General features: G+C 36.9%; 1 protein-coding gene across 10 annotated transcripts in view; it reads right to left on the bottom strand.

Annotated features, from left to right (window-relative positions):
* Positions 1–14,530, bottom strand: part of LOC105046734 (uncharacterized) — a 202,369-nt gene that overhangs the window by 92,810 nt on the left and 95,029 nt on the right. For all 10 annotated transcript variants that reach the window (XR_012142145.1, XM_073259552.1, XM_073259546.1 and 7 more), the window contains 10 exons: positions 11,613–11,694; positions 11,416–11,481; positions 11,281–11,340; positions 10,556–10,642; positions 10,290–10,464; positions 5,836–5,879; positions 5,615–5,746; positions 5,414–5,542; positions 5,263–5,315; positions 4,418–4,466 (listed from right to left, as the gene is read on the bottom strand). Coding sequence is in view for 9 of the 10 variants with exons in the window: in XM_073259552.1 (XP_073115653.1) it covers positions 4,418–4,466; positions 5,263–5,315; positions 5,414–5,542; positions 5,615–5,746; positions 5,836–5,879; positions 10,290–10,464; positions 10,556–10,642; positions 11,281–11,340; positions 11,416–11,481; positions 11,613–11,694 (877 nt within the window). In the remaining variant the exon portion in view is untranslated. The remainder of the gene's footprint in view (positions 1–4,417; positions 4,467–5,262; positions 5,316–5,413; positions 5,543–5,614; positions 5,747–5,835; positions 5,880–10,289; positions 10,465–10,555; positions 10,643–11,280; positions 11,341–11,415; positions 11,482–11,612; positions 11,695–14,530) is intronic.

Here is a 14,530-nt window from a genome sequence, read left to right as displayed (position 1 = left end):
CGCAGGAGCAATCAAGAACTGAATTATTTCGCCATTATGACAATTTTAACGGTCCGACAATCTCGAGATCACACAATCACACGGCTATGCAACCAACTGTTCGATATTTTTCTATATAAAACCACCAGAGCCCCGAGGATAGAGGTGGCAATCGGGTCGAATCAGGTCATAAACGGATCGGATCAATATGGAACGGATCGGATCAATATGGGTCGGATCAAAAATTCGTCAATCCAAACCTAACATGTTTATTAAACGGATCAAAAATTCAAACCTGAATCCGACCTATTTATTAAACAGGTAACCTGACCCGACCCGTTTAACATGTTTATTAAATAGATCAAATTAGGTTAAAAGGGTTAAACAGATTAAACAGATTAAATAGGTTAAACAGGTCGGATTAAATGGGTCAGAAATAGGTTAAACAGATTTTAAACAGATTAAACAGATTTTAAATAAGTTAAACAAGTTAAACAGGTCGGATTAAATGAATCAAAAATAGATTAAACAGGTTAAACAGGTTAAATAGGTTATCTGACTCAACCCGGTCTGAATATTAAACATGTTAAACGGGTTAAATAGATCAGATATTTAAAATCCAAATCTGACCTAATTATTAAATGTATTAAATGGGTCGATCCATTTATGACCCAAACCCATTTAGTCTAAACTCAAACTTGTTTATAATGGGTCAAACACGAGTCGGGTTGGCAGGTTGGGTCATATTTTGCCAACCCTACTCGAGGACCCAGGTAAGTTCAATCGAACTCCTTTCAGAGAACTCGTTGCTGCTTCCTTATTCTCTATTTTTCTGACTTAAGCGTCGGAGGGTCCTCGCCGGAGCAACAACCTTCGATTTGGGGACTGGTTTTGCAGGTCGCTCCAGCACCAACATCCCCGCTTGAAGCTACCAGGTGTTCGTCTTCCGATCTCGACCGATTCAAGCAGCATAAATATATATATCTATTGATGTATATACATATATATGTGTATACATGTATATACATACATATATGTGTATACATGTATACACATATATATATATATATTTATTTATACATAAATATATATATCTATCTATGTATATATATGTGTGTGTGTGTGTATATATTTGTGTGTGTATATATATATATATATATATATATATATATGTATGTATGTATGTATGTATGTATGTATATATTTTTATATATATGAATGTATATTTATGTATATTTATATATATGTATGTATATTTATGTATATATATGTATATTTATGTATATGTATATTTATGTATGTATATGTATATGTATGTATGTGTGTACACACACACACACACACACACACACACACATACATACATACATATAGATATATATATATATATATATATATGTATGTATGTATATTTATGTATGTATGTATGTATGTGTATATATATATGTATATATGTATGTATATATATATATACACACATACATACATACATAAATATACATACATACATACATACATATATATATATATATATATATATATATATATATATATCTATATATATATATGTATGTGTGTATGTATGTATATGTATATGTATATGTATATTTATGTATATGCATATTTGTGTGTGTGTGTGTGTATATATGTATATATATGTATGTATATATGTATACATATGTATGTATATATATGTATATATGTATGTGTGTGTGTGTATGCTTCAAAATGGGATATTATATTGTCACTTGGTATTACAAATAATGCCCAAATTGGTCTGCTTCCTGGTCTTAACTAACCAGCTTATGCATTAATTCATTAAGATTTGTAGCATGGTTCGCCGAACCGCCCAGTACGTGGCGTACGGAGCCGAACCGGCGCCTTACCGGTCCGGTTCGGACTTTTTTTTCGAAAACCCCCCCGAACCGCACCGAACCGTCCGATTCAGTCCGGTTCGCGTCCATACCGCCCAAAATCGAGCGGTATGGTCGGTTCGGTACCGGTTCGGCGTGAACCGAACCGTACCGACAGGAAAAAGTGGGGAGAGGGGAGGGGGGACGGGGGGGTGGGGTCGGGGAGTTTTTAAATTGCTGAGAGGCGTCAGAGTTCTTTGAGAAGTCTCAGAGAACTCTCGAAGCATATGAAGGTCTCAACGAAACCGTTAAGACCTCCGAAAAATTAGAAAAAACAAAAAAACTTCGTCAAATTGCAGGAGTGGTTCGAGGAGAAGCTGATCTTTGGCCAGAGGTAAGATAATGTGTTATTTTCTTAGTAAATATTTTTTTTTATTTTTGTTGTTAAAAATAGGATAAGAATGAGAAAGAATGAAAATAAGAAAAAATTATGCCAAAATCTTGTGATTTTGGTATGATTTAATTATATGTGATAGATCTTTGGAAGATCTACACGATGATACCAAAATTATTAATTTTCGTTAATTATATATTTTTTAAATATTTATTTATTTAAAAATTAAAAAAAAAATTTAAAAAAAAAATTTGGTAGTAGTAGCCATGGATCTGATGATCAGGGAGGAACTGGAGGACAGGAGACCACCTCGTTTATGAAATACAGCCACAGGATGATATTCGATTCACCGGTGAGTCTCAGTTTACACATGTCACACAGGATAGGGATCATGGTGGACGAGTCGGTAGAGATCGTGGAGAGCCGATTTCATATAGACGACGGACTCCTAGAGGTCGTCCAGCATATGATGCAGCTGCGGACGATCTTGCACGTGGAGTAGGGTCCATGGATGTATCTGGATCATCCTCACATTATGGATCCTATTATCCACAATCACCTTATGATCCATATGCATATGGTGCATCCGAGGCATCATCTTCTAGTGGATACTACCCTATGCAGCTTGGAGCATCTTACGGATCAGATTTTGCTACTGGCATATTTGGATGGGCTCCTCCACAACCGTACCATCATCTCGAGGATACTTCTCAAAGTCAAAATTTTAGCAAGAGGTCTGAGATGTCTTACAATCCAGAGATGATGCCTTATAGGATGATGAATATTCGAGAGTACGGTGCAGCTTGGCTAGAGGGTTGGACTGATGTCCCTTTAGACTATGTTGATGATCCAGACATCTACGAGCGTCACAGATACTCGACAAGAAATTAAATGTAGAGTACATCTTAAAGTTCGTATATCAGTTATTGTGTTTTGTATTTAAATATTTAGATATATTTTAATGCATATTTTATATATTTTTTCTTTAGTTTTAAGATGACAGTTGAAATATAATGTAAATAAATATATGTTTGAAATTTTGGATCAAGAGTTTTTGTACCACAATCTAACTCCAAATTGAACCTAAATATGTCAATAATATGCAATATAATGCCATATTGAGGTTGTATTTATCAATTATTAACTTCAAAAATCCAAAAAAAAAAATTGAAAATCGAAAAAAATATTGTGTACCAGTACCGGACCGATACGCTTGGGCGTACCGAGTGTCGGTACGGTACGGTACCGGTACCGTACCATACCGATCCGGCACCGGCACGCCGTCCGGTACCGGTACAGCGAACCTTGATTTGTAGTACTACAAACCAAATATAACTGTTGATTTAAAATTCATCATGAGTTTGCACCAGAAAAAATGTTGCTATAGATGCTTCAAAATGGGATATTATATCATCGCTTGGTATTACAAATAATGCCCAAATTGGTCTGCTTCCTAGTCTTAGCTAACCAGCTTACGCATTAATTCATTAAGATTTGTATTACTATAAACCAAATATAATTCTTGATTTAAAATTTGTCATGAGTTTGGACCAGAAAAATGTTGCTATAGTCTGTATTTATATGCATTCTAGATGTGACTGAAATTATATATCAATCAAAATGTGATATTATAATTGTCAGTTTATATTCCCTTAATGCCAAAATTAATCATCTTCCTTGCCTTAACATTACTAACCAGCTTATGCATCAATTTAATTATGCTCATATTACTATAGGGATAACTCTTGATTATGATCATCATGAGTTTGGACCAGGAAAATGTTTCTATAATTTGCATTTATGTGCATTGTAATTAACATAAGCACACATCTGCCTATTTTTCTAGTAATTTCATTGACTTGATCATTCACTCCTCATGTTTCAAACTTTTTTTACTATGCAATTGCTGATTTGTGGATACTCATGAGTTTCAAACTTTTTTTACAATGCAATATGTTGTTTTGTGAATTAGGGCTTTTTTGCTTTTTGTGACAGAGGAACCATTCTTTTGAATCCAATAGTTGCTAATATCCATGATAAGCTGATACAATCTATCTGACAACAGTCATGATAGATTGTATTATCATAATTGTGGAAAATACAATCTATCTATGGTGCTAATGATGTGAAAAGATGACCATTGAATTGTGGTACATTAGTCATTCTACCAAAACCAATATATCAACTTCACCTGAAACCCTAATGGGATAAGATCCTTCTCTGCTGCATCAGCAACAGCCCTATCAATAAAAAAGGAAAAAGAGGATATGAGAGAGGTGTTACATCATGTGATATAAAGAACAAATACAAGAAAAAAAAAATTGGGCAAATAATCCCTTTCTTTAGAGACTGACTCATTGCATAAAAAGACCCACTTTTCCATGTTAGTTATCTAATCCTAAACCAATTCCCTGGTAAGACCCAAGTAAACTTTCCATTGGTTACAATGGAATATCTATAAGGTCTCCTCCCATGCCTCTCCAAAGTTTTAGCCCTTTGGACCTTCTAGCTAGTGAGCTACACATGCTTCATGACACCACCACAATCACATCAGAGATCCCCAACATGTACCATCTTAATTCCATCCTGAACTTATGGCAGTACCATTTGGGAGCACAAGTAGCTCACGAGTTCTAAATAGCCAAATCAGGTAAGACATGGAAAGAAGCATTGTCAAGAATTGACTGACAAAAAGTTAACTCGGGTGAAAAAGGGTAGTCCAATGCACAAGGCTCCCGCAATTGCAAGAAACAGGGAGGAACAGATGTACGCAGCCTAAAACCCACATGCAGAGAATCTGTTTTCATGTTTCGAACCCATAACCTCCAGGTCATAATAGAGCAACCTCACCATTGCTCTAAGGCTAGCCCTCTAAATTTAACTCTGAAAGTTATCTAGGGTCCTACTAGAAAATCCAGGCATAAAGGAGCTATTAATCTGCAAATATGTGAGAGGGGTGAAGCTAATCTATAAGAGGGGTTTACATGCAAAAAACGTGAATGAAAGAAAATGAAGGGTTCATGAACCAAGAATAACCTCAACATTTGAAGAATGTTAGGCCAGCTATAGTTCAACTTGTCCCCATGCCTCTGACAATAGAGATTGTAAGATAAAAGAAATATCAGATTAAGTTCAACACCATAACAGTAATAAAAACAAGGGCAGTGCCCCGACTGAACAATATCACCTCTAAAACATGCAACAAAATTTTCAGGGATCCTGCACGGACATCAAAGCTTTGACTAGACATATAAAGAACCACCAATGGATTTAAAACGGCACGTTCAAATATCCCCATTTCACCATCTGCTGCCACCTGGAAATAAGAAGCAAAACCTACTATCAACTCCCCTGAAAAAAAAAGGGAGAAGTATTAAAGAGTACTGACATGGGAGTCAGGTAACTGATGTCCAGATGTGCTAATGCCCTGAAACTGATGAGAGCCCAAGACTGCACAAATTGACTGATCCAATGCATCAAGAGCCAAATTTCTTAATTGTGCATTGGAACTATCAGCGAGCTGCAATACATCATCATCAAGTTACTCCCAAATAAAAAAGCAGGGCATGATGCATATATGACCATAGAGAGATTAACGTTCAACATCACCTCCTGAAGATGATCAATGACCTGATCCCATATGGACTCAACTTCTGGTAACAAAAAAGTTCATTTCAGCAAACTTGTAATATACAGATCATGTTCATGCTATGACATTACTTTCTTGCCATCATGGAGTTTGTAGAATCAAATATGTAAGGATAAAAATTTTGACTTCTTAACTAGTTATTAGTACACTACCAGTTGTCACAGTCCAGTATCATGATATATACCAGAAGGTGATGGCTGGTACCAAACTGCCAGACTGAAACACTAGAATATGTGCATGCACAACTTGACAACCTCACATTCCACAAAATTTAACATAGACACTGAAAGTTTAGTTGGATGGTGTTAGTTAGCCTATGTCTACTATGTCTCCAAATTAGCATCTTAAAGTTATATAGTTCTGCTCTGGATCATATAGTTGAGTTCTTGGGAGTTGTTTCTTTCCTCTCCATCTATTTCAATGCCAAAAAGCACCTTGCTGGGCCCACCTTATGAGTTCCAGGAGTTATAGTGTAATAGCTTGTTTTGAATTGATTCATCAGCACTCGGTGTTATCATAGTATAATAGATTGTTTTGAAGCTAATTCATCAGCACTTGCAAGCTTGAACAAATAGGTCCCAGTTTAGATAACTCAACCATGTGTTTACATCATCATATGTCGAGAATTTGTAATGAAATGGTTTTCTAACACACTTCATCACATATTTCGAGCATCGATTGACAAGTTGTCTTCAAATCCAATGGTTGCTAGTATTCAGCATAACAATCATTTCAAAACAAACATAAAGAAGTGTTATTCACTATAAACCATAAACTGGTGCAACTTTACAAGGTTTTTTTAGCAACCGTGACCTAGTCCCACAACCATAGATATGTACTCAATGGTCAAGGTCAAGGCTATATAAAACATCCACTTAAAGGTGGTTTGTGATACCGCCATGCAATGCAGAAACATTTAATTGATACTTGTTTAGATATAAAGATGCCATTTCACCTATCATTCAAGCACCTGCTTGATAGTGCAAGCAATCATTTAGACCACTTAACTATTCAAATGATGAACTATCAATTGACATTTAGACCTTGACGTTTGCAATATTCATTGATCATATATTTGATGACTAAAATATAAGATTCGATATACAATCTAACATGATCTAAGAAATGGATTGTGCTTTTGCCATTTAATGTTGCTTCCTTTCAAGGTGTTGCAAAGCCCAGTACCAGACAACAGACAAAAGCTGGAGAAAAGAAGAGATATATGAATAACAAACGAGAGACACATGCGAGAGACAGTTTTGCCTGTCTTATCTGCCAACGGTGCAGCATTCCAATATTATTGAAAAGAACTCAACCACTTCAATCCACAAACCAGGACAACTTTAGCCCCTTTTTGTTGTTGGTAAAACCATTACCGCATCCATACAAAAAAGCTTGGTCAATTTGATTCTACTTGGGGTTAACTAATGACCCAATCCTCAAATATGCATAATTAAATCAGTGCTAATCTGATCAAAAAACTCAATTGTAGATTCATGCCCTGAATCAAACTAGACCATATATCTAAATCATCCCCACCTTGAAAGTAATAGTCTTCAATAGGCTGTGGGAGAACATTGGAAAGCACATCAGATGACTGGGAACAATACATAACATGGTATGATCTCTTCCAACAAATTTGTCTCAAATACAATGAGCATTACCTCTATATGTGCATACAAAGGGCATACAACCAGTATTTAATCGATATCCTATGTTGATATGATCACCCATACGGTGCTTACTGTACTCATCCCCAATTGGTATGCCCCCCAACCTTGATGTTTTGAACCTTGGCTTCAACCAAGAAGCAAAAATTTAAAAATAAAAACATTGTAGTGAGACTCCCATGACTCCGACACATGATGCAACACTAGATAGTCTTCCCATGAATGCCACAATGTTCCTCACACCAATGACACCAACAAATTGGAGATCAAGAAGATATGGGAACAAAGGCTAATCCTCTTAAATTTTGCTCTAGTACCACATCACATACCAAATATGATTAGGAACAAGTGAGAAAAGGGAAGAAAAGAAATGAGATCAGAATTTAGAAGAGAGAGAAAGGATCGAAGAAAGGGAGAGTATGATGCAATCTACGCAGGAGGCTGTGCAGCATTCGGTCTTATTAAGAGCAGGGAAGTGGCCACTTAATTATGCAAAAAAAGGAAGATTTATGCCTAATCATGTTACTAATATCATGATACCATTTATTCAAAAGTTGACATGAAGGCTTACCTAACTTCCTTTCCTCCATTTAAGGACCCTATAGTGATGCATGATCAAATCTAATCTAATCCAAACAATGCAAGTCATCACTCATCAACAGTAAGTGTTGCATACAAGGTTCACCAAACTGATACCACAGGTCATGCCAACCAACTACCGATTCAGTATGGTATTGATACATATTGTACTAACCTGAGGTGTACCAGAGATTAAGGTTTGCCATACTGATCAATACCGGTACATATCGACCATATTATACGATACCGATACAATATACGCAAGGCATATTGGGTGTCATTTCATCCAACCGATCCTCATACCAGGCATACCGACACAATAATAGAAAGGTACAACCATACAAGTACAAGGTCTAGCACCGAGATGGTGAATCTTGCCAATGATAAAGGATCAGGAGAAGATGGGGAGGGGAGGAGAGAGAGAAACCCTAACCCCAACAATAGATGGAGAACTGAGGATAGGGAAAGAAGACAAAGGAGAGAGAGAAAGGGAGAAAGAGAGAGATGAGCACACGATGTTGATTGACGGCATTAATGTCAATCAATGGTGCAGACATCGGCAAGGATCTCGACATCGGCATCGGCATCCACATCGATTGATGGTGATAGCACCTACCTTGAGTACCGATCAAGCCACCAGCGAGAGCATGATGGAGCTTTGAAGTTCCAATTCACAGAAGAAGGGGTGTGGGGGGGGGGGGTGTGTGTGTGTGTGTGTGAGAGAGAGAGAGAGAGAAGCCACAAAAGGGTCAAGGGTGCCTCGGGAGGTTTTGAAGGCCAAACCATCCCAACTAGAAGAGTAGTTCCAGTTCCTAGCCGGTTTGGTTCACTACAGTCTGAACTGCCCATTTCAAGACAATTCAATAAACCACAGTTACATGTAGGTAGAAAGAAGTATGCGAAGAAGGGAGAGAGAAGAGCTTTTGTTCCATCTACTCCAGTCTAGAATCTACCACATGATATGCAAAACATTTTAATTGCTTGATCATTGAAGAGAGGCATCCTTCCATCAACAACTCAACCTTATGGCACACCCCAGCTCTCTATTTTCTATTTCTTTATTTATTTCTTTCTTTAATTTATTTAATCAAGAACTCAACCTTAGTCCATCCTCCAAGCTTTTTTTCTTGTTTTCCCTTTCAATCTCTAAGAGTTCTCCTTTTATGTATCCCTTTTATCCATGAAGAGTGCAAATAAAACTCTTGCAAGTCTAATGTTTTTGTCCATCTTCAATTCCTTCATTTGTTAGTTATCTAATTCATTCTTCTATAACCGATAATAATGTTAAGCCTCATTCTGATTAAGAAATGATTTCAACTTTAAGTAACAAATCATCAGTTTTAATGGTTCACATTTTCTAACTTTGACTGTATATAAAATGCCTTGTCATAAAATTATGCATAATATTTCTAACAATGTAGTCATTTTAAGGTGAGTTATATCTCAAGAAACTAAAGAGCATTTATAAGTAATCATTTTAACAATCATGCAACACATAAATATACACACACAAAAGCAAATATAACAAATAAGTCTGTTCTTTGAAACAATGAAGAAAAGATAAGTGTCATTTATGAAAGGGATCAGGTTGATCCAGATCCATGGTTTCGTACCAGAGTCAGATGTTGGACCTATTCATCTTCACTGAAAATGGATGCAATAAAATTGTATCCATTTTACCTATTTAGCAACACCTAAAGATTAAACCTATAACCTAATGTATCACCCCACAACATTGGGCCCAAACTGTACATAACGTCGACCAGTTTCAAACTTTTGAAATCCCAAATATGACTTATGTAGGTGTACCTTGGTGAAAGCCTGTTCTGTCAATATGTTTAGTAAAGACAAAGATATCATCTATAAAGGATTTTTGTCGACTTTGAACATTCTATTGCACAAAATTAGGTAGATGAACTCACTAATGCTATGGAATCTAAAATTTATATTATCTGCATGAGATCCTTGAAAAAAATAGTTGGATTAAGTTGATCAGGTCAGTATCCAAAATGCAACGGGTATTTAACTGAAAAGTCTTATATAACCCAAAAGGGAATCTCAGTCACTGCGACCATGAAGATTAGTTAAAATATATCACCTGTGAGAAAGAAATATCGAAAAGGTATCCAGCAGAATAGGATCAGATGCTTCAGAAAACTACTTACTGTGCAGATTATTCACAAGTATGGACATCATCCGCTTCACTGAAAATGCAACAGTTCCATTTTGCTGACTTGATGTTTGGGAATTTCCAGATATGTATTGACTTGACAACTGACGTAGTGCAGACAGAAGTGACTTTACTGCAGAAATGTGCATCAATGAAGAGCTTTCGAACAACTTGCAAAACAAAGAGAGAGAATTGAATCAGAATGCAAGTCAGAGAGAAAATAAGGACGTGCCAGAGAAATGCCACCATGTTTCTGCTAACCTGAGAATCTAAAGAAGATAAGATGTGAAAGTCGCTATACTGCCCAGATGTGTCTCTTGACAACCTTGAAACAGAAGTTGAAACTTCCTACATACACAGAACATGTTAAAACTTTAAAAAAAAATTAAAAAAAATGAAAAATAAAAAGCTTCTGATGGTGCTTGCTTTGGACCACGGAAAAAAAAATGGAACCTACTTTGGCACTAACTACATCCATAAAGTCAAAAGAGGATGCGCCTTCATGCAGCAGTAAGGTTGCTCCATTGTGACCTAAAGGTCACAGATCCAAAACACGGAAACAGCTTTTCCACACGCAAGGTAAGGCTGCATACATCGACCATCCCCAAACCCTAAAATGGCAGGAGCCTCATGCACAGGCCACCCCTTAGGTCCAAAGTCAAACCATACTATTATATATCCACTATTAAGAAAAAGGAAAAAGGAATAATGGCATGTTTGGTCGCACAATATTTATGTTGTGATATCTAAAATGGTTCGAATGGACTAAGGACAGGCAGAAGGGTGGAGTTGGAGTCTCTTGGGAGAAGCTATCATTCAACAATAGGACTTTCACCAATCAGAAATCACCTACTAAGATGGGTTTACCATCACTATAACTTAGGAATCGAGAGACTAGGTGTTTTCATCTGTCGCTTCTTTTATGATTGCCAGCAGGAATGATGAATTATTTGAGAGAAATATTGATTTCCAATTCTCAATCTAACCTGTGTAGAAGCATGTGGAGAATGGATGGCTCGATCAAGAGCTGCTAAGGTCTCCAAGACCTACAAATTGAAGTCAATAGTTACAGACACCAGGAATATGTTTCATTCTCATAGATAGTAAATACATGAGCATACCAACACCCAAGAAGGGCCCAGAACATTGTGTAAGCGGTGTGCCACATTAAAGAGTGTCCTCAATGCCTGAAGTGGGGCAACAAAAGAGTCAATTAATGCTTGGGACCGCAAAACTTGGAAGAAATAACATGACCTGGAAGAAAACTTGCCAAAGAACCAGAAAGAAAAAAAGCAATACAGAAGTCTAGACATGCTACCTGCACATTCTTTGGGGTCAGTACAACATTATCGTGCGGATCAGGTAACTGTTCTGGCTTCTTCCCAGGAGATGGCAAAGCACTGATGAAAGTTAATATAAAATATGAGAATGGCCCTGGTTACAGGTGAAGCTTTTCATCATCCATAGTGTAAATATCATATAATGATATAAGCAAGGGTGGAGCCAGGATTTTTACTTGGGGGACCAACATAATACATTTGCAACGAATGACAGAAGTACACAAAAAATAAATATAGAATGTTGTTAATAAATAAGGCATACAACACCAATATATTGACGTTGTTGGCATTTGTAAAGGAATATTAACATAGCCTTAATGGGATTTATCATATAGTAAAGCCAATAACAACTGTAAGTTAATTTATAACAAAATAATTTCATGTTAGCTTTTTTTATTGTTTTAAATAATACAAGAGACTCATTTTATATTTCATTCTCAGGTCTCCACCCTCCAGATCTCAATAATCATATCAACCTTCTTTGATGAAGCATGTAAAATGCATAGCTTAAAGAAATGCTACCCAAAAGATCGTATGCTTTTAGGATTTCAAAGATGCTTGCCACTTATATCTGTCTTATGGGAAGTTAAAAATCTTCAAAGCTCATGTTTTATTAGGTGCAAGCATTTAACTTCTAGAAATCCAAGTGGGGAAGAACCATGTGTTACAACTTAGACATATATGAATCTCTTTGTTCTCTTCTTTTACAGAAAACATTCAAAAGAGATTACTCAAATACAACATCAAGGTAACCATACACAAAGGTCAGAAAAGACCCTTCTTGTTTAGTAGGAAATATAAGCATGAGAGAGAGTGAGAAACTATAGAACATACTTATGTTCCTAGATCTCCATATTTTTCCTCACTATCCCACAATAATTGCTCCCATTACTTTAAGTCTTTAACTGCTTCCAACTTTCCCTCCCATTCCTCCTCCATCTCTTTTTCCTTTTGGAAAGTATTCCACTCCAAAGATTGAAATCCCAGTTCATGATTTGGTCCGAATAAATATGGTACCCAGAAGGGTCAGAATAGACTAGGGCAGGCTGGAATGACTATTAACAACCAGAATGAAGAGGAAAATAAATTGTCCCAGGATGCCAAGCCATCCCATGTGTCGATACACAAGCATCTTGGTCCATCTCAGTCAATAATACATGATAGTCGAGATGTCCTGGTTCAAGAGTGGACCAGTGTCCCAAGGGCATCCTACGTATTGTCCTCTCATCAAAATGATAAGATACAATGGGATGCACTGAAACGTGAATCTTTTCTCCTCCTCTCTTAATTATCGCTTCTTCCTGACTTAAAATCCAACCCACACCACTTTGATCTGCCCAAACCAACTCACCTCTCCCTATCTCACAATATATGGATTTTGTATGAACTTATATGGAACTTGGGGTAACTCTTATGGTATTTATAAGAAAGGAAATTAGAGAGAGTGGAGGGGGGCACTTTTCTAGTATTTATAGGAACAAGAAGTTATAAGGGGGAACACATACTAATACTATATGGGACTTCAAGATTCTTAGGGAAACCATGGACATGCAAAACCCGTGCATGGCTCCGCCCCTAGATATAAGAAGATTATGCTTCCTAATTATGACTAAGCAATAGATATGGCAGCGGATGAATATATTACATCTTTGTAAGGCAAAATTTTTGTCCAGTATGGCCATGTGGTATAACTTCAACTATACCTAATTTTTAACATACAACTAAGAGCCTGAGAATGCACACCAAAAAATATTTAAATTTAAGTATTAATCATAAGAGTCCTAGGAGTTGCTATGGATCAACACTAAGCTTACATAGTACATCTTTTCATACTATTTATGGATGAACGTGCTGCTAATATTCAGGAAGATGTACCATAGTGTATGTTCCTTGCACACAATATAGAGTTGATAAATGAAAAGAGAACTAAATCAAATACTAAATTGGACTTGTGGAAGAAACTGTTAGATGATAAGGGCTTAAAATTTAGTAGAACAAAGACAGAGCATATGCAAATGTCAATTAAGGGAGAACGGAGACGAAGATATGACCCCAATTAAGATTGGGGACAAGGGATACCACAGAGTGATTGATTTAATCAATTAGGATCTATTATGCAAGACAATAGCAAAATAGATGAAGATATATGCAATAAAATTTGAGCTGGTTGGATAAAGTAAAGAGGTGCATCTGGAATTTTATGTAATAAGTGCATATCTTGGAAATTTAAAACAAGATTTTAACAGCAATAAGGCCTGCGACATCATGGCTTGGAGTTCTAGGGAACAAACCAAAAACAAATGTGTGATAAAAATGAGAATTTTGAGATGGTTGTGTGGTAAAACTAAAAAGGGTATATTAAGAAAAGAATATATGAGTAGAGGTGTAAGTTTGGTTTGGTTTTTTCGGTTACTGAACCGAACCAAACAAGGCAAATCGATGCGGTTTTTTTAATATTTGGTGCCGTGCGGTTTTGGAATTTAAGAAAATTTTGGTTTTCGGTTCGGTTTGATTTGAAATCGATGAAAAACCGAAAAAACCGAACCGCACCGAATTGTTTAATCTTATTCCTATTTCTTAATATTCATTTCGGCTGCCCCCCTTTCCAACCCCAATCCCTCAGACCCTCTTGCTCTCGCCTCTCGTCGACGTCTCCACATCACCCAAAATCGAAGGGTGGTGGTTTTGGAATTTCGGCTAGCAAACGGAGAGCCCTTCCTTCTGTAGTGCGAATCCGAAGGCCGGAGGAGGTGAAGGGCGGGGGCTGCGACGACAACGACGACGACGACAACGGAGGGCTCGAGGAGCTCAGGGAGATGCTCATGGGCCATCTCCGTGAGGCAGCAGACTGGATGAAGATCGGCGTGCTGCCGCCTTTCTTGGGAGGAGAGGCGGA

Source organism: Elaeis guineensis, chromosome 6 (assembly GCF_000442705.2).
Source record: "Elaeis guineensis isolate ETL-2024a chromosome 6, EG11, whole genome shotgun sequence".
NCBI lineage: Eukaryota > Viridiplantae > Streptophyta > Magnoliopsida > Arecales > Arecaceae > Elaeis > Elaeis guineensis.
Note: the sequence above shows the minus strand (reverse complement) of the source record. Positions and strands in the feature narration are given on the sequence as shown.